The 21,427-nt window shown below is 43.7% G+C and overlaps 1 protein-coding gene across 2 annotated transcripts in view; it reads right to left on the minus strand.

The window, feature by feature from the left end:
* Nucleotides 1-21,427, minus strand: part of MYO3A (myosin IIIA) — a 104,509-nt gene that overhangs the window by 44,201 nt on the left and 38,881 nt on the right. For both annotated transcript variants that reach the window (XM_081834182.1, XM_081834181.1), the window contains exons 9-18: nt 17,890-17,989; nt 16,285-16,401; nt 15,680-15,784; nt 15,506-15,589; nt 14,787-14,989; nt 13,777-13,875; nt 13,526-13,640; nt 9,319-9,445; nt 6,901-7,111; nt 3,644-3,791 (exon numbers count right to left, since the gene is read on the minus strand). In XM_081834182.1, coding sequence (XP_081690308.1) covers nt 3,644-3,791; nt 6,901-7,111; nt 9,319-9,445; nt 13,526-13,640; nt 13,777-13,875; nt 14,787-14,989; nt 15,506-15,589; nt 15,680-15,784; nt 16,285-16,401; nt 17,890-17,989 — 1,309 coding nt within the window. The remainder of the gene's footprint in view (nt 1-3,643; nt 3,792-6,900; nt 7,112-9,318; nt 9,446-13,525; nt 13,641-13,776; nt 13,876-14,786; nt 14,990-15,505; nt 15,590-15,679; nt 15,785-16,284; nt 16,402-17,889; nt 17,990-21,427) is intronic.

Genomic DNA, 21,427 nt, shown 5'->3' on the forward strand with positions numbered 1-21,427 from the left:
GCTCTGAATCTACAGCACAGAGGAGGAAATTTTTAGGTAGGCAGTAAAGAGGTTCTTTCCTTCCTCTTCTTCCTCCACAAACCCTCCCCCAATGCTCTCCAAGTCTCCTGATTCAGGCTGCTAAGAGCTCATATTAAGAGTTTGGGGATATCTAAACTTAGGGTTCTTCCAGATGACCCTTTTAAAGCATTCGTCCTGGCTTGCTTGCACAAAGCTTGTGGGAAGAATGTAAGCAGGACCAGAGCTCAACAACTGAGATGCTCGCCATATAGCAACTGTTCCATGACAAGCACCCATCCTGATTTGCTTGATGATCTTCTCATTTTTTCACCCTACGTGTTCCAGTGCATTCTACTGCCATTTTCCTAACCACAAAAAAAGTCAATTTCTTTGCAAAAGCGGATTTGTTGTGCTGCGGCAACAGAGTGCTTTAATCCACTTCAGTGGCACAAACCCAGCTTACCCCGGTATGCTCTTGAATTCCTCCCACAAAATACTGACAGTCTGGGGGGGGGGCAGCATAATTAAAAAAGGAGTTTACTAGATCGAGGCTTATAGTCAGCAGTTTCTGTAACATTTGCTCTTTTCCTTGACTGGGGAATCTTTTCCTAAACAAATACCCCACTGCCATTTTAAACTGTTAAATATTCATTTTTCACCCTTTTAATAAGCTCCTGAAGTCTGTTGACTGACCCTTCAAGTTCATTAGCATTTTGGTAATTGCACTATCTCATTTGGCATCCGTCTTAAAAAATCAGATTAAACTGTACAGTCAGACTAACCCGCCCCCCCCACCTTTTGAATTGCAGTAAATTTCAAAACTGAAATAAAAGCAAATTGTCATTCCCCCCCCCCACAGAATATTCATGGTTAATATGCTTGTTGGCAAATGATTATAAAAGTTCCAGGTTTTTAAAGAGCTGCTCTGTATGATATTCACTTAAAAAAAAATATTCTGCTGCTGAACCATAAATTACACAGTACACCTTATTCCTCATGAAAACAACATAGCATTTGCACCAAACCTATTATCACTATGTTCTGTTGCCTGGATACTGTAAATGGGAAGCCTAATGTAGTTTTAGACGGACATTTAAATTGCAGAAAGCAATCATACAGTTCTGCATAGAATGTATTATAAACAAAGCATTTTACAGTCTTTGGTTGTTCGTTGGCTCTCCAACAGAAGTTGTAGGTAACTTCTCCTAGATAAAATTGGGTATGGGTTCAAAATTACCAAGCTCACTTTCACCAGGCCCACCCACAACCTTTTAGCCTTTGCGTTAAATGCTCTTTTTACATGTAGAATGACCTTATCCTTAAAAATGAGCAGGATAGACAAAAGAAAGTACTTCATGCGCCAAATTGGGTCCTCCCTTAAAGAGGGCACGTATTGCAGTGAGACCTGGAAAACCGACACCCTGTGTTGTGGGTGGGTATGATTGGTCAGCCACAACACCCGATTGGTAGGTCCCTCGAAGCTGTGTACAATCTGGCCAATGGGACGCAGTCCAAACGGTTTGAGGGACCTATTTATGCCCATGCACGTGACCCAGAGCTTCCTCTTTTGGTGTGTGCATTCGGAACACCCGCCCACCTCTCCCTACTTTTAGGGCTTTGCGCTTGACCTTGCTATGCCGTCGTGTCGTCTGTCATTGGGACAGGGGCACGGCAGGAATTTTCCCCACTTGGCTGATTGGCTCTTGCCATTTGGGTTTTGCCTGCCGCATAGCAAATCATCACAACTTGTAAGGTTGCAGATAGGCTCTGGTTCAGGTGATAGGGATGGGAGAACACTCTCGCCATCCCTATGTGAAGGATATTCCATTAAAGGAATCCAGGGACTCGATGGTTTGGTCAACCCTTGAGAGGGTGTTGTGCCCGTGCCTGAGTCTAGGAGGACATTTGGGTGGTGGAGTTAGCCTGTTCCCGGCTTTCCACTTATCCAGGTGTTCACCCTAGGTTGACCTATGCTGGAACCCTGGGTCAGCGCTACCTGCATGGCAGGGAGCTAGTCGAACCAGAGCCTATGCAACGAGTCACTTTCTGTAATCAATAAAGTTGTGGCCTAAATTCTGCCAAAAACAAAAAACAAAATTTTGAGTCAAGTGTGAATTTATTTAGGGGGGAGGTTTCTGGGTCTGAACTCGCAAATAGTTAAACTATGAAATTCACTCTCAGAAGTAACGGTGGCCACCAACTTGGGTGGCTTTGAAAGAGGACTAGACAAATTTGGTTACGGTAAAGCTATCCATAGTTACGAGCCACAATGACTTCCTCATGCTTCTATTGCTGGACGTTGCAAGCCTGTGAATACCAGCTGTTGGGAATCACAGGTGGAGAGAGTGGGGCTGCCCTTGGTCAGGGGCTTCCGATGAGCATCTGGTTGGCCACTGTGAGAAGAGGATGCTGGGTAAAAGAGAGGCATTTCGTTCTTATGTCCTTAAACGGGACTTGGGTGGTGCTGTGGGTTAAACCACAGAGCCTAGGACTTGCCGATCAGATCGGCGGTTCAAATCCCCACAACGGAGTGAGCTCCCGTTGCTCGGTCCTTGCTCCTGCCAACCTAGCAGTTTGAAAGCATGTCAAAGTGCAAGTAGATAAAGAGGTACCGCTCCAGCGGGAAGGTAAATGGCGTTTCCGTGCGCTGCTCTGGTTCACCAGAAGTGGCTTAGTCATGCTGGCCACATGACCCGGAAGCTGTACGCCGGCTCCCTCGGCCAATAAAGCAGGATGAGCGCTGCAACCCCAGAGTCGGTCACGACTGGACCTAATGGTCAGGGGTCCCTTTACCTTTACCTATGTCCTTAAACACCTCCCAAGCAGGGGAGGTAAAGAGACTGAAAAGGTCTGCTTGGTAACACTTGTCAGCCCTGCTTCCACCAGAGGGTCTTGCACCTTGGGGGGCCTGACACATGTTGCACATGTGCTGTTGAATCGTCAGGAGAAGGCCGAGTGCAGTGCGGCTTCCTCTCTTGCGCTCAGGAGAAGCCAGCCACTGAACTGCACCTCTCTTGGCTCTGCACTCAGCCTCCTCCACCACCTCAACATTGAGGGGGCCCGGGCCTCTGCCAGCCAATATGGAGGGGGGTCGAAGACACCTCCGCCTCTAGGAGTTGGCATGCCTATCCTCCACCATATTCCTTGGGCTTGCCCTACATTCAGAATGTGTGAGAAGGGGTTCTATGCACATAGATTAGCATGCTCATTAAGCATGGGGCTGAGGGATGCATTAGCTGAGAGGCGCTCTCCCTGTCAGTGTGCAAAAGGGGTTGGTTCAAACACTTGAGGTGGCATTCAACTAGTTTTACTCGAAGTTAGACCTAGTAAAGTTAATGGACCTAACGTAGTCATGTCCACTGATTTTGATGGGTGAAGTCTGAGTAAAACATAAGCTGACTGAGAGTCCTACCTCTGTGTTTGCCTTTAGCGAATGCATCTTCTTTCTCTCCTGGTTTTTTGAGTGGCCCGGTAATTCAATAGGCAATTTGATGCTGTCATTTCAGTGTTGTCTTTATGCGATTTAAAAAACTGACCAACTCTTTTGGTTTTGTACGATGCTTTGAGCTGGTTTTTTTTTTTTTAAAGCAGCATAAAACACTTAAAATAAACACAACACAGACGCACAAATTATAGCACGCACCTGCTCCCATGCAAAGACATGTTGGTTGAAGTAGAACTGGATCTGCTCATTGGCAATGTTGATGCAGAGCTGTTCAAATGAATTCTTTTTGAAGTTTTCAAAACCAAAGATGTCAAGAATCCCAATGTTCAGCCCTTCGTCATTTCCGCTGAAATGTACAGAATTTGCACATTAGATTCTCCAGCGCCGTTTGGTTATTTCACATCAGCTTCAGCCCCGCAGCTACCTCAAAAACTACCTATTACATGTCTGGTTTAACACGGCTGGGAGTCAGCAACTGGGCAGGGTCTCCTCCAGTTTGAGATGTTGTCAGAGTCTAATGTGCTGTGTGCCAAGGAGAGTCAGCCGGAGACCGAATGTCTAACTACAAGCCCTTTATTTCTGAATGTAAGAGTGGCCACAAGATCAGCCAGTCCTTGCTCCTGGGCAAAGAGTGTTCATAGAAGGCACAAGTATTTGCATATCCCGTGGGTTAATTTGCATTGCAAATCTGAATTTACAAAGGCATCTTGCTCTACAGCAATGTATCCTGGCTGAATCAGGACAAAAGCCCCTTGCTTAAAATACATGTAAGAGATTGGCTGCAACACTTACAATTAAACGAGGTATTTAAAGAAGGTAAAAAAAGGATTCAGCTATGCTTTATCTAGATTCCAAAGTGAAGTCATCGAAGATAATACAAAATTCCTAAGGAAAGCATATAAGTTACTATTAGAGTGGGAAACTAAAGACGAGGAAGTCAAAAGTGTGATGATAAAGTGGGCACAAGACCTGGGACACAATATACAAATGGGAGATTGGGGAAAATTATGGAAATCTAATTTAAAATTTACTGATTGCATATTGTTAAAAGATAATTATATGAAGATGATGTATAGATGGTATATTACACCTGTAACAATGGCAAAAATGTATAAAACAGGCTCTAAAAAATGTTGGAAGTGTAAAGAAAAAGAGGGTATGTTTTTACATATGTGGTGGAATTGTAAAATAATCAAGAAATATTGGGAAATGATATACCGTATTTTTCGCCCTATAGGATGCACCGTCCCATAAGGCGCACCTAGTTTTTTGGGAGGGAAATAAAGGGAAAAAAATTATTCCCCCCCCCCAGGTGCGGGGCTGGGGCGGGGGAGGCCCGAGCTTCCCCCGACCCCAGCCCCCAAACAGGCAGCTCTCTGCAAGCCGTGGGAGCCCAGCGCTGGCTCCCGCTGCTTGCGGAGAGGTCCGCGAAGCCTGCAGAGCGAGAGGGGTCGGTGCGCACCGACCCCTCTCGCGCTCCAGGCTTCAGCGAAAGCCTGCATTCGCCCCATAGGACGCACACACATTTCCCCTTCATTTTTGGAGGGGAAAAAGTGCGTCCTATAGGGCGAAAAATACGGTATAATGAAATGAAAAAGATGTTTAAAATAACCTTTGTTAAAAGCCCAGAAGCCTTTTTATTAGCCATTATAGGTCAAGACCTGCTGAAAGGTGAAAACTAGTCCAGGGTCTGAATCATAGAATCATAGTTGGAAGAGACCACAAGGGCCATCGAGTCCAACCCCCTGCCAAGCAGGAAACACTATCAGAGCACTCCTGATATATGGTTGTCAAGCCTCTGCTTAAAGACCTCCAAAGAAGGAGACTCCACCACACTCCTTGGCAGCAAATTCCACTGTCAAACAGCTCTTACTGTCAGGAAGTTCTTCCTAATGTTTAGGTGGAATCTTCTTTCTTGTAGTTTGGATCCATTGCTCTGTGTCCGCTTCTCTGGAGCAGCAGAAAACAACCTTTCTCCCTCCTCTATGTGACATCCTTTTATATATTTGAACATGGCCATCATATCACCCCTTAACCTCCTCTTCTCCAGGCTAAACATGCCCAGCTCCCTTAGCCGTTCCTCATAAGGCATCGTTTCCAGGCCTTTGACCATTTTGGTTGCCCTCCTCTGGACCCGTTCCAGTTTGTCAGTGTCCTTCTTGAACTGTGGTGCCGAGAACTGGACACAGTACTCCAGGTGAGGTCTGACCAGAGCAGAATACAGTGGCACTATTACTTCCCTTGATCTAGATGCTATACTCCTATTGATGCAGCCCAGAATTGCATTGGCTTTTTTAGCTGCCGCGTCACACTGTTGGCTCATGTCAGGTTTGTGGTCAACCAAGACTCCTAGATCCTTTTCACATGTACTGCTCTCAAGCCAGGTGCCACCCATCTTGTATTTGTGCCTCTCATTTTTTTTGCCCAAGTGCAATACTTTACATTTCTCCCTGTTAAAATTCATCTTGTTTGTTTTGGCCCAGTTCTCTAATCTGTCAAGGTCGTTTTGAAGTGTGATCCTGTCCTCTGGGGTGTTAGCCACCCCTCCCAGTTTGGTGTCATCTGCAAATTTGATCAGGATGCCCTTGAGTCCATCATCCAAGTCGTTGATAAAGATGTTGAATAAGACCGGGCCCAAGACAGAACCCTGTGGCACCCCACTAGTCACTCTTCTAGTCTGCTGCTACATTACATTGGTTTGGTCCATTTTCTGCAAGGTGGAGAGGAAGGAGCACATCTGTTTGTGCACTATGCAAATGTTATCCCTACCCAGGCAAATGTCTGAACCTAAGATAGCAACCTGTAGTGAATTCTCAGGGCAGGTTTATCATGAATGGCACATGAAGGCAGATTGAAACTGCTTTCACTGCAGCTGCTGCAACACACAAAATAGCACTGCATGGATCACTCTGATCACACAGTCAGTTTTCACACATTTGGCAGCAGCTGCCAGAAACACCAGCTGACAGCCAATCCACATGGTGAACTCTTCTTTTCACCCTGCTGCAGGCATAAGCTACCACACACAGAAGCCATGGCCAGCGCATATCACAGGCTCCTTGCAATGCGTAAATCAGACCTTATGCTTGCATACTGGAATGCAGAAAGGAAGAGGTGAGGCTTTTATATGCATGGAGTGGTGGAGTGAGCCCAAACTGTGAATTTAAACCTAAGGGAGACATGAGGCAAGGGATGTGGCTAAGAGAGACATGTTTGTGTTGCTGAGAAGCACAACTACAAATAAACTGTTTAGTCTAGTCTTGTTCTTGCTTTGTTTGCAAGGGCTTAGAATAAAATATCTTAAAAGTTGGGTTTGGGAATAGCTAGTGAAATTGGTATTGTGTTCCATTTGAAATTTCTGGTCTGGATGACTTGGGGTCTCGGGACATTCCAGATACTATGCATTTCACATTGAGACAAGGTTCTGTTTCTTACGAGAGAGAAAAAACCCTTACCTTAAAAATGTACCTGGCTTGAGCAGCGCATTGATGCGGTTGACTATCCAACTAAAGAGACGCCCGTACAAGGCTTTGGCTGTGGCGTCTCTTACATCAAAAGCTTTTTCCATCGTGTTGGGCCGTATAATAGTTTCCCCTCGGGCCACCACACAATGAGAGGTTAGAGCTTCTTGCAGTTCATCTGCCTGTATACACAGCAAAGATGCGGCTGGAAAACGGAGGAATGGTGTCACGTCCATAATGTATCAAACATTTCTTAATTTTATATGTAAAATCTCCCTACAACAGGTGAGGGGGACCCCTGGACCACAGACTGGATACCACATGCATTTCATTAAGCACCCTGGGTCCCCTTCTGCCCATCAACTGTACAGTGGGAAGTAGCTGAGAAGGAAAAGGGCTTTGGTGTTGTGCAAATTATGAATACTGCAGCTCCTTGCTCTGCAAGAAGATCAAACAGAGGGGAAAATACACCAGCAAAGAGGTAGACGTGTGTTCCTTACAAATATACATAAAGAATCTGTGCACAACAGCATATTTGTAATTTTCATGATGCAATTGCATTTGGCTGTTTGAGGCTTTAAATAAGGCAGGGCTTGATTTCACCTGTGCTTTTCATTATTTGCATTCTTCTGTAAGGGCTATTGAGTTCTTTTGGCTTCATGCGATCTGGGCTGATAAAGGGTGCTGTAGAGGGTCCCTGCCAGTTTTATAGCCGTGTCCTCATGATATCACTTCCCAATGGCTATATCTCCCTTTATCCTGATCACTGAAACTGGGGTGGCCTAACCCATGTCCCTCCTTCCCCAAATGCTTCCCAAATACATTGTGCAAACAACAACAGCACAGGACAAAATCAGCCACAACTAATCATTCCAGAGGGACATGGGTGGTGCTGTGGTCTAAACCACTGAGCCTAGGGTTTGCCAATTGGATGGTTGGCAGTTCGAATCCCTGCGACGGGGTGAGCTCCCATTGTTCAGTCCCAGCTCCTGCCCACCTAGCAGTTCAAAAGCACATCAAGTGCAAGTAGATAAATAGGTACCGCTCTGGCAGGAAGGTATAGGCATTTCCATGTGCTGCTCTGGTTCGCCAGAAGCAGCTTAGTCATGCTGGACACATGACCTGGAAGCTGTCTGCAGACAAATGCCGGCTCCCTCAGCCTATAGAGTGAGATGAGCGCGCAACCCCAGAGTTGTCCGCTACTAGACCTAATGGTCAGGGGTCCCTTTACCTTTACCAATCATCCCAGAAGGCACCTGACAGAACTGGGAACCATGTTACTAAAGTCCACAGAGCTCACCAAGTTACTATCATGCTAGAGCGAATCTACTCCCCCACTGTCTCACACCAAGGGAGGACCAGCCTTCTGTCAGTTACAGACTCTCACTCTGAAGGCATCTGGTGTCTTTCTTTCTTGTTCAGGCTCTCACCCTGTGCAGGAAACCAGACATGCACCTTAGGCCTTCCCACTATCTAACCTCCTCCAGGTTCGTGGGGAGGGGGACGGACAGAAGGGGGTAGTGTTCTCACTGTTGGGACTCCTGAAGAGATGAAACTCTATGGTGTCACCCCTGTTGTGTAGACTCTGCCAGCAAAGGGCTGCAGGGTTTCTATGCTCCCTGACCAAGCAAGGAGCTGATGCAAGAGGCTGCAAGATTGAATGCAGCTTCTCTCTGGACTATGGACCAGGCAGGGGGTCCCATTCCTTACCACACTTACCAGGGACCTCAGCTGTCCCCAAAGCAAAAAACTAATCACCCAGATGCTCAGGTATTCAGCCCCAGGAAAGATCTTCTCCAGTCCCCCAGTGCTTCAGCTATTCATCTCAGGAAAAAATCTCAAGGTTGAGGGTCACAGGAGAAAAGTCCCTACTCAAACTCTAGACCAGTGTTTCCCAAACTTGGGTCTTCATCTGTTTTGGGACTTCAGTTCCTATAATCCCTGACCACTGGTCCTGCTTAGCTAGGGATGATGGGAGTTGTAGGCCAAAAACAGCTGGAGACCCAAGTTTGGGAAACACTGGTCTAGGCTTTCAAAAAATTCATGTGGCCTGTTGTGGGAGACACTGAGCTTAGCTCAGTTGGTAGAGCACGAGACTCTTAATCTCAGGCTCATGGGTTGAAGCCCCATGTTGGGCAAAAGATTTATGTATTGCAGGGGGTTGGACTAGATGACCCTCACGGTCCCTTCCAACTCTACAATTTTATGATTCTATTAAAAAACAGGCTATCCCAGCCCCACTAGCTGCTTTAAAAACATGTGAAGTTTGTTAAGAGGCTGGGCCCAGGCTGTGTAGAGCTTTTCAAGCAATGAGGTAAGATTTCTGCAATATGCAGATAAGTCTGGAGCTCATAATTATGGAGACAGTTCACAAAAGGCATTTAATAATTATAAAAAGGAAAGAAAACTCACAGTTCTCCAGAGGCGTTGGATTGGAAATGATGCTCTTGTCAATCATGTACTCAGTTACTACGGAAGAGAATTCGATGTTGCCCACGTTTAAAATGGCAGCAAGGATGCTGTATACGCTCCCTAGTTCCTGAAAGACAGATGCACAAAAACATTCCAATTCATAGCCTTATAATTGACACCCCAGGCAATAATCACAGCATTCCATTTCTTCATTTTAATATCCATCTTGCATTTAGAGAAACAGCATTTTACCAGGGGCTGCACCCTCTTCAATTTGCTTTAACTTTACAGTGCAGCTTGAATATTTTTTTAAAAAAAGGTATGGCATGGAGGTTATATAGCTAATAGAGTAAGAATAGTTCTATTCAGTACTTAATGGGTATGTTTTTCTGGATCTTCCCCCCTTAGGGATTTTCTTCTAAACATTTTTCTGATTCTGCAAATCTTAGGGTTAAGGAAACAAACAAGCAAACAAGCAAACAAAAGACCTACTACCCATAGGCTTGTGTTTTGATTCTTTTTCTTTTGAAGAAATAATCACCCACTATGTCTATTTGTAAATTATTCTGATAAATGGAATAAAATGATTATATTGACTACTGATTATACCAACTTCTGTCATTACACCATGTTACATGTATTGCAGCTAACATCTTTTGTACCCTTTCCCGATCTCTTGTAAGGCGTGATTACTTTTATTCTCAACAGCCCTTTCCTTGCATCGTGTGTGTGTGTGTGTGTGTGTGTGTGTGTGTGTGTGTGTGTGTTGCCATGTAACCTTCAGTTTGATTTTAAAGGAGCAAAGGAATATATAGGCTATGTGTTTACAGCACAGGGACCTGCCACTCTGTTAAAAAGGGAGAGATTTTCTGAAATGCTTAGGGGGTTGTTTTGACCATACTGCAATCAAGTTCTGCCCCAGAGCCTTTCTAAACATAGCAGAATCTGGAGGAAACAGAAGTCTAAAGACCGCATTTCTGGGGGCTTCACTTTTTCATGCACTCCCATGTAATTTCCCCCCATCCTGTGCACCCAGAAAAGCAGAGTGCTGTCAATGGAGAGGCAAAACCTGCTGTGTGTGTGGCTATAGCTCAAATTCCCTCTTAAGGGAGCACAAATTAGACAAGCCAGCCTCTTCTGTTTAGAAACAGGGTACACTGAAACCTAGAAAGAAGTTACAGCTCATCCCACTTCTGTGTGCTTCAAGCGCTAATTTTGCCTGATGAAAAGCTTGTTGAAATTACAGTCTTTTGTACTAGCTGGTCCGGAAAAGCCAAAGCTGACACTGAACACGATTTCATGGCAGTGTTCACAAATCACAGTAAGGCATTAACTATGCACAAGCAAATTGGACAGAAGTTGCTCCTCCTACTCACGCCGGGACAAAAGAAACCACAAATCCCTGGATTAGCTGCACATATTGTGACACGCCACCCCAATCTCTGAGCAGTGCAAGATTCCGGGGGTTCCGGATGCTTACGAAGGGTTTGTGTTTCCTTTTAGGAATGAGGCACAGCAGAGATTGTGGTGTCTTTATGATATAAGGTTTATTTACACACATATACAACCTGAGCCTTTGATGGAGGGGTTCACAGCATCAACACCAAAAGAGGGCCTTGCTTCTCCCATAGCTACAGCCTTGGATTCTAGCAGAAATCAGGCCTGGCACTCTCTCTGCCTTTCCAGACTTCTATTGCATCCAGTTTCTAGCTCACATCACTCAACTCTCTCCAAATAACAGACAGCTGAGGGAGGGAGGCCTACCCATTTGGCACAGAGTCACTCTCTTTGTTCCCTTAACAAACCATACTTAGTGGGCATTACCAGGCTGGCTTAGGTATTCCAGCAATTGAATCCATGCTGGATCCAGGAATTAGAAGGGAAGCTCTGACACACAGCCTATCTGTGTGCCTCCCCGCCCCCCAACTCATTGTAATATGAGCTAGGAATTGTAGTTTGTTTTGCTACCAAGCAACCGTGCTCCGTAGTCAACTGATTATGGTTTGCTGGAGTGCAGACTCACAACTTAAAGCCACCACCAGCTGCCACCTTTGGGGGAAGTACTCTAGAATGGGGTGGTCAACCTTTTCTGGACCAACATCTCACTCTTTGGCTAGAAACTGAGGGCTATAATCTTAGACATACAGACACTCCTTCTCAGCTAATCCATGCAGATCAGCTGAGAAGGGGGTGTTACATAGCCTCCAACATTTCTCTAGTGAAATAGAGACATCCCATTCCCTACTGATAATTTTACTATTTATACTCCACACATTTTGCTGGGTTGCCCCAGCTACTCTAGGTGGCGTCCAACGTATATAAAAATGTAATAAAATATCAAACATTTAAAAAACTTCCCTATACATGCCCTCCCACATTTCTCAAATGAAAATAGGGACATGCTACCATACCCTCCAACATTTCTCCAGTGAAAATAGGGACATCCTGAGGAAAAGCAGGACATTTCAGGATCAAATCAGAAACCGGGATGGCTTCTCTAAATCAGGGACATCTCGCATATTTGTGGTATGATAAAGTAAAAGCCCATAAAGCATTTAAAAATCATATAATTAGGAAATTGTTGTATAATGTTTGGATAAAATACAAAGACCTTTTAGAAAGAAAGACGCCCAGATGGTTTTCACCAATGGAGGCAAAGGCCCAGAAAAAATTAAATATGGATACCAAATGGTTGAGATATTATGATTTATTAATAGAGGAAGAGGAAGGTTATAAATTAAGACCATTTGAGCAAATTAAAGATAAGCTAAATTGGCTACATTACCACCAGATTAATGAATTGTATAACTTGGATAAGAAAAACGGTTTTACCTTGGAAAAATCTAAGTTGGAGATGGAGTTGTTAGATACTGAAGGTAAAAATTTATCGAAAATGTACAAGCTTTTGCTGGAGTGGCATACGAAAGATGAACAAGTTAAATCGGTGATGATAGATTGGGCAAGAGATTTAGGACATAATATAATGTTTGAGGACTGGGAAAGATTGTGGAAAAAAGGGGTTAAGTTCACCGCATGTACTTTGTTAAAGGAAAATATTATGAAGATGATGTATAGATGGTATTTGACTCCTATAAAATTAGCAAAGATGTATCATAACTGTGATAATACATGTTGGAAATGCAAAGGAAAGGAAGGAACATTCTTTCATATGTGGTGGACCTGCCCCAAGGTGAAAGACTTCTGGGAAAAGATTTATAATGAACTGAAAAAAATGTTGAAATATAAATTTATAAAGAAACCAGAGGCCTTTCTTCTTGGAATAACAGGTTTGGAATTGCCCAAGAAAGATGTTAAACTATTTTTGTATGCCACAACTGCGGCTCGTATTTTGTTAGCTAAAAAGTGGAAAACTCAAGAATTACCAACAGTAGAATGGCAGATGAAGATGATGGATTTTTTGGAGCTAGCCGATCTAACCGGAAGAGTCCGTGACCAGAAGGAGGAGGAACACCACGAAGAATGGAAGAAATTTAAGGATTATTTAGCTAAATTTGTTAAGCTAAACTAACTGGAAACAGCTTCCAGATACTTAATGGGCTTAGGATTGTATTTATGTTAACTGACAAAATAATATGTTTAATACAAGAAGGAGAAGACTTAAATATGTTAATGTTTAATTTAAAGGGTATCAAAATTGGGATTTGGAAAACCATTATAAGGATATGCAATGAAATTCAACTAAGGGGAAACGAGGAGGTCGTTTTACAAAGTTAATAACTGTTATTTTCAATAAGGTTATGATTTATGTTTGTTATGTTTTGTTTGTTTTGTGTTTTTGTTTGTCGTTAATATTGTAAAAACCAATAATTTTTTTGGAAAAAAAACCTAAATCAGGGACATCTCAGGAAAATAGAGACACTCGGGGAGTCTGGTGTTATTGCCCTTTCTCTGCTCATCAAACAGCTGATCTGATGACAGGAGAGGAGGTGATTTGGATTCCCATCAGGGCGATGGGTTTCAGCCACTCTAGCACTGTGTCAAATGTATTCCCCTTCTTTTTGCCACTGCCTCCAAAATTAGTGGCATCTTGGGGGAGAAATTAGTGTGGGGGTTGGATCAGGCCCCTGAACTGGGAGCGAGACACCCACTACTCTAGAAATTATTGACAACCTTCATACACGCGACTGTCAATCAAGGCCTACTTCTCTCTCTAAGGTGCACAAGTTAAAATATCACTGACGCTCACCTCCATCGTAAACCCAATCACCTTGAAGCACTGCTCAATTAATTCAAATTGGGATTTGTAGAAGCTATTGTTCATGAAATCTTGTACAGTTCTGAGATGTTCATTTTGTAGATACCTAGAAGGATGATGGGGACAGGGGAAAAAGTATGAGAAATTGTGAATCCACTCTACATTTCAGAAGGCTCACTCTAGCAAAGGCAGCGCACTTATGCATTTATCCTAAATAATACAATACAAATGGAATGTTATACCTGGGAGGTTTATTTTCTGGCAATTTGTAATGAGCTAGTTTTTTCTTCTCAGCCAAACCAGCATAGATGTAATAGAAAATATGAAAATTCTTCTCTCCTCTGAAATGGGGAAAAAAACACACCCCAATGTGGCAATTATTGAAACACAATCAACATTGAACCAGTAACGTCTAATTTCTGATTGCCTTCTACTATTATAAAATTTATTTTATTTGAAATGTTTTCCCACTGCCTTTCAGGGCAACAAGCCCTCCTAAGACAGCTTAAAGTAGAATTGCAACAGCTAACAAATGCAATAAATGGTAATAGTAATTATAGAAGTAGCTTAGCCCAACTCAGGGGAATGCGACATCATGATTCCCAGTCCACTGTTAATGCTTAACCCAAATAAATCAGTGTGTTGGTCATCATAACATTTACACAGAGCTTAGATCAGGCTTCCTCAAACTCAGCCCTCCAGATTTTTTAAGACTACAATTTCCATCATCCCTGACCACTGGTCCTGCTAGCTAGGGATCATGGGAGTTGTAGGCCAAAAACATCTGGAGGGCTGAGTTTGAGGAAGCCTGGCTTAGATGTAAAGGCCCAAGCTACATCGGCATTAGCCTACATAAAATGCAGATAATAATAATAATAATAATAATAATAATAATAATAATAAACATTACACAGTTCAGGTTATGCACAATGCAGTTTCAGAGGCTACATCCAAGGTGTCTGATTGGGTTAGTCCAGGCACCCCCAAACTCGGCCCTCCAGATGTTTTGGGACTACAACTCCCCTCATCCCTAACTAACAGGACCAGTGGTCAGGTATGGTGGGAATTGTAGTCCCCAAACATCTGGAGGGCCGAGTTTGCCTATGCCTGCTAGACTTTACAGTGCCTGGGCTAGGCAGATGGAGTCCCACCCCAATGTAGGCTGTACTGCCCTTAGAGTTTGTTTGAACCAAGCCTCCCTCTCTCTTTCCCACAGCCAGAAAAGCACCCCCTTTGTTTTCCTTTTACTTACACAGCTTGATGTATGACTCTTGATTTTTCTAGGAGGTATTCTGAAATCAGAGCACTTACAACAGTTCCACTGGAAGTGAACTTCATTTCTAGGTATTTCCCAAATCTGCTGGAATTATCATTAATAATAGTGCCTGCATTTCCAAAAGCCTCCAGCAGATTGTTGACTTGGAGAATTTTTTCTTGAAGTGTCCTGTTATTAGCCTAGATACGCATTCCAAAACAACAACAACAATAAGGAAAATGCACAGAACTTTAAAACACAAACGTAATTTTTCAGAGCAGTGACGGAATAGTACTCCTTTCCTCTGTGGGGTTGTTGGAATCCTCCTTATCTGGGGATGTTCACCATCAATAACCAGCAGAAAGTAAAGGATAGTTCACCTATTAGTTACTTAACTAGGGGAACATATTTATTTGAACCACTCTCCATCCTATTGGGGATTTGATCATGTCTAAGGGTGCAAAAGAAAAATGTGGCAAAGGCTTTATTTACAAGTTGGTGGCTGATCTGGCATGGTACAGGATGGCAGAAGACAAAGACCAGGCATAGGCAAACTCCGGCCCTCCAGATGTTTTGAGACTACAATTCCCATCATCCCTGACCACTGGTCCTGTTAGCTAGGGATGATGGGAATTGTAGTTCCAAAACATCTGGAGGGCCGGAGTTTGCCTATGCCTTGCAAAGACATAAATAAAGAGGTCTAGGATATGTCTTACCCTTCCAAGGACAGTCAACTGCTGAACCAGAAGATGGGCACTTTGTGTCTTCCCTGCTCCACTTTCTCCAGATATGACAATACACTGAAGGCAAGAGTGGAAGAGCACATGCTATAACCGGCTATCTCCACAACCCAGAGGGTTATATCAAACCTGGCCCACCATTACCACTACCTGATCAGAGCTGAATGTGACCATGGACTGGTATGCGATATCAGCCACAGCAAAGATGTGAGGAGGGTTGGCAGTCCGTTTGGCCCCAATGTACAGTTTGGAATGCTGAAAAGTTAAAAGAGAAATGCTATGTACTCCTCTGTTTTTAGACTATCATCTTGTGTCACTGGCCTCATGAGACTGACCAGTTATGAGCAGTGATGTTGTGTGGAAAGTCCCCTCCCCCTTTGTGAAATGAAGACACAAGACACATTATTTAAGGTTAATGGGCGTAAAAAGGCTGACCAGTTATGAGCAGTGATGTTGCCAAAATTTATAATTACCTGGTTCGGAATACTCATTAGCCTAGCTCAGAGGCAATATTCCACTCAATGTTCTCTTCCAACTCAGAGTGAGAAATGAGACTTTGCACAACTTCTTCCCTTGTGGCCTGTCTTTAGTCCAAGCGTAGGACATCAATCACTTCTCCGACAGATCTAAGCAAACAGCTCCAGGGACATGTGGTCAAGCCCAGTGACGTTACCAAGGGGTGTGTGTGTGTGTGTGTGTGTGTGTGTGTGTGTGTTTGTGAAATCACTCAAAATTGCAAGATTTTATTTTCCTACCTGTGTAGCGTAAAGGTCTAAGTTCCGAAAAGGATTGACTGCAATGAGAATGTCCCCCACGTAGGTGTAGATCTGATTCTTGGCATAGCTCTTTTGCAGTTGCTCTGTTACTGTAATCTGTTGGGGGGGTGGGGGGGGCAGAGAAGGACATGTCTATTGATGTCTGGTTGTGAAAATTTATTCAAAGGAATTAAGAATCAGGACTTTCGGGCATCTTGATACTATGCAGACATCAGAAACATTTTGGTGTCTTGAGCCATATTGCCAACATGCATAATTGTGTGTTCCCTTACTATGTGCTCATTTACCTTCAGTTCTGTGCATCTGCATTAGTGATTAGTAGCACAAAAGTGTATTAGAGCCACAGGAGACCTCCTACTATGTCATACAGTGAGTCCATCCAGTTCAGTATTGTCTGGAATGACTGGCAGCGTTTCTCCAGGGTTTCTGATAAGTGACCTTCTCACTCAGCCCTATCTAGAGAGGCTGTGGGTTGAATCTGGGGCCTTTAAAGCATGCAGAGTATGTGCCCTGTCACTGAGTTATGGCCCATCCTAACTGTGTCTGACTATTGCTCTATCTAACTTGTCAACTCTCACCGCCATTAACTTTCCAAGATTCTCCTAATCTGCTGCCTGAGATCTATTTAAAATTAAATGGTGACACCAAGGATTGAACCTGGAACCTTTGGTGTGCGAGGCGTGTACTCTACCACTGAGCTATGGCTCCTTCTACTGAGTCTACTCACTCTCATATAGAATATGCACTTGGGGATCTGTATCATTTCCTCAGTTGCCTTATTTTGTCATTTGCCCCAAGTAAGAAGTAACAGATTGGCTCTAATCTGATTTAGCCACTTCAGGTAACGTTATGCAGGAGACCCTAACATACCAGGCCACAGTTTGTGGATAAACAGCACTTGTGTTGCCCTTGTGTTGCCCATGATTTTACCTTCACTCTCATTATCCACCATGTTTTTATACCTGCCTGCAAAATTCACACAAGACCGGAGAGGAGAGGAGAATTTTGCTACTTCTTTCTCTCATTAGCTACACACGCTATCACATTTAATGACTTTTGCCTTTTGGCAAAAAAACAACTTCTTAGCATATGGCTCATCATAGTGCAAATAAATGTTTGGATGAGAACCTAACACCTGAGATTAATTGCATCCATTAGTTCAGCTCCTGTGCCATTAATTGGCTAATGTTGGCAAAGCTGTTTCAAAAGTATAAAACACTCTGGAAATCGACTAATAATGACGAACCACTGGCTTGGTGAGTATCAAAATCAGAGGCTAACAGCATTTCCAGGTGGTAGGATTGATTCTTTAAGGCTTTCCAAGTGTTGTTGTACTCCAGATCCTATTAACCCCAACCAGCATGCCCAATGGTCAGGAACATCAGGAACTATAGCCCAATAACACCTGGTCCTATAGTCCACTGACCCCCATGAGGGAAAGACAACCCCATCCAGAAATTTAAACCACAGATTGTCCTATCACAGAAGACTATTACCCAGGGTGGGTGCCTGTTCTTAGCATGCAACTTTCCCAATCTACAAAATTCCCTAGCATTTTTTTTTCTTTATAAAAAAAGGTCTTACCTCATCTAGTACTTCCAAGGTTGCCAGATCATCTACATCTTCCTGGTTGGTAATTGGAGACCTGCTGTAATTCCCTTTCTTAGTATGAATGCGCTCAAATCTGTTCAAGAAAACAAAAACATGGAAGGATGCTTCTACATGCAAAGAAAAATGCAGGCAGAACAGTTGCGACATTAGCAATAACCCTGTTCACACCTTCTGCTCATGTTTAGAACCAACCCAATGAGTTGAGGGGAGCAGGGGTAATGTTGCTAAGCTCTGTCCCCATCGCCATATCTCTTTACAGGCTGAAGGGTGTGAAACAGGGGCCCTCCTGAAGAAGAAGAAGAAGAAGAAGAAGAAGAAGAAGAAGAAGAAGAAGAAGAAGAAGAGTAGTTTGGATTTGATATCCCGCTTTATCACTACCTGAAGAAGTCTCAAAACGGCAAACATTCTCCTTTCCCTTCCTCCCCCACAACAAACACTCTGTGAGGTGAGTGGGACTGAAAAACTTCAGAGAAGTGTGACTAGCCCAAGGTCACCCAGCAGCTGCATGTGGAAGAGCGGAGACGCGAACCCGGTTCACCAGATTACGAGTCTACCACTCTTAACCACTATACCACACTGGCTCTCCTGTATTTGGCAATTTGCCATTCAGATCCCTGATCTTCCACCACAGGAAGCTCTCTACTTCAGATGCTTCCTCTCTAACTTGAGGAGGGTTACATTAATGGTGACAGTGGGCAGAGCTTATGCACACCATACATTTAAAGCACCTCTGCCCCTGAAAGACTCTTAGGAATTCTAGTTTACCCTTCACAGAGCCACAATTCCCAGCATGTGCACACACATCTTCCCCCAGCCCTGACCTCAGATCCCCAGAACAAGATCTTATGCACATTCTCACAAAGAACACGAGAAAAGCTCAAAGGTGACATGAGCCGCGGGCACAAAAACGTCTTTGATAACGCCCTGCTGTTCAAATGAAAGGTCATGGTACATTACATGTAGATCCTAAGGAACTGCAGGCGGGGGGAAGTATTATGTTGAGGCTGCAGGCATTTCAGTATGGGCAAGTGATGTTTGGCTTTCACACAAATCTGTAATTTCTGAATCCATTTGCTCAGCAACGCTGTACATGAAGGTCATCTCCTTTCCAACGCCTGTCCTGTCAGCACGGTGACTTTGATCAAGCAGCTGCCCACAAACGATAGATGCAGGAAGTGACAGCTTATCTTTCCCATTCTATTCTATTCCCCTCCCCCCACATCAGGAAAGGATGTAGACCTTGAGTCAAATTGTCATTTCCCATTCCTACTGTCAACCATTACATGCTGTGATTTTTTTATTTATTAAAAAAAAATGGACCCATGCTGGCAAATACATAGAAGTGTTGCTAGAATAATTGCCAATGTGGTATATATCACATTCAGCCTACAGGGTTCAGCAACGGCTGTAGCTGGGGAGAAACAGAAATAAGCCAAGAGGCAAGGGGAATCTTCTGTTCCTCCTCTTGCATTTTCCTTCTACCTGGGCTTTCCTCTAAGAACACCAATTCCACCCCACCCGCTTCACGTTCACTGATGCTGCTCATATATTCAGCTTTGTAGCATAGTTTCAGAGGGAGTTCTTCCTTACGGATTCTTTTATGACTAGCTTTAGAAACCAGCTTCATCATGCAACGTATACAGAAGAGACAGATATGAGAACACAATGTTTTGCCTGCTCTAATGTGAAAGGGCATGGATCCCTCGAGGGGTGTGAATGATGCCGCTTCTCTTCATTTGCCCCCGAAGAGTTGATAAAAATAATTCTCCCATCTGACGTTGGCGGATGGATTTCCAACCTCCCCCCCATCCTGCTCACGGGCACTGTAAACAAAAATATCACTCGTTTCCCTATCTTAATCTGTGGAATTTTATTCTTTGTGTTTGCCACAGACGTTCTGTTCTACAGGCACTTCCAAAGACCTGACAGGCTGATTCATCAAGGCTGTATCGACAAGAGAATGACTCAAGACAGTTATTGTTTCTGCTCAGTTTCTCTCCTCCCTGCCGCCACCCCCACTTCATCCCTGCCTTTCAATCAAAGCAAAACGAGGCCACTGGAGCTCTTTCAGTTTCAATTGTCAAAATGAATAAAAGTGATCTTTGATGGCTCCAAAAATAGCGTGGAAAATGCCAAATCCTTGGCAATTTGTTGCCATTTGTAAAGTAATTAGGCTGACATTTATCCCATCGGATCCCAGGGCAGTGTGCAAATGACAAAAACCAAACAACAGTATGATGCTTAACTGTGGGTGGTGTTCACCATGGTTTATTGCTTTAACAAGTGAAACGATGGCAGTCAGAGTAATCTAAGGCATAGTTTAACTGTGACGTAGGTTGCCAACATCCACGGTTAAGCATCGTACTGTTTTGCTTTGGTCATTTGCACACACACTGCCCTGGGATCCTACAAGAGGCATAGCAATCTCAAAGTCTTCTTCTTCCTCCTACTCCAGTGGTGACTGAAATCTTGGTATAAGCCCACCCAAATCATTGGGCAAGTGTGGATACAACTACCTACATCTCTTTCATATGGACACATATGGGATGATGCAGAATCCATTTGCAACAAGCTTTTATTTTCAGAATGAAACCTGGTCCTCAATAAGCACTATTTGTGGGAGCTTTGGGGGTGGGATATGAAACAGATCTAGATGGTGTGTGGACTACATAGAAAAAACAAGCACTCAGCCTCCATTGATTCTGGAATAAAAAGTCACATGTACACGATAGTCTTCTCTCAACACATATTTCCCAGCATCTATCGGTCACACCCAGCTCCTTTAACACATCAACAAGCAACATGCTTTCTAGATCTTTTCTCTAAAGTTCTCTCCTGTCCAAATGCTTGCAGGGCTGGTTTATGTGTGTGTGAAAAATCTTTTGTAGTGAAACCTAATTGGATCAGCTACAAAAACAACAACAAAAAAAACCCCAAAGCAGAAGCATCACTACAATCCTTCTTGGACTGGCAAACACAAAATTGGCAGATGAGACAACAGAAGACAAGCTGATCTTGCCAGATAATGCTTGATGGAATAACCTCCTTGTTTGAGTGTCACTTTTAGTCATCTAATTGCTATGCACTGGAGCATGTTAGGATGAGCAAGGCTGCTTTATATGGGTGAACTGTGGAGGAGGAGTGGGGGGAAAAGAGTGTTGTAAAAGCTGAGGGTAGCCTTTTGCAAACACGTTGAAAGTGTCAGAAGATCGCTGATCGTGAACACTGATGTGAATGTGATCAAGGAACATCCCATGGATTATTATGACCTCAAATCAAATACAGGAGAGGGGTGAAGTCAAAATGAAATCTGATTCCATGCGCTGGAACAGTCTTGGACCACAATAAGTGCACTTTAAAAGTGAGTGGACCACACAAAGCACCTTAGAGTAGGGCTGCTATTTCCCCAGACGTTACTGGGATTTAAAAGGTGGAATTGATGTCTGGGGGCATTTCTGAAAAATTGGGAGTTTTCTGGCAATTTTTGGGCTCAACAACTTTGGGATTTGTC

The sequence above is a fragment of the Podarcis erhardii genome (genome assembly GCF_964252035.2).
Source record: "Podarcis erhardii genome assembly, chromosome: 12".
Taxonomy (NCBI): Eukaryota; Metazoa; Chordata; class Lepidosauria; order Squamata; family Lacertidae; genus Podarcis; species Podarcis erhardii.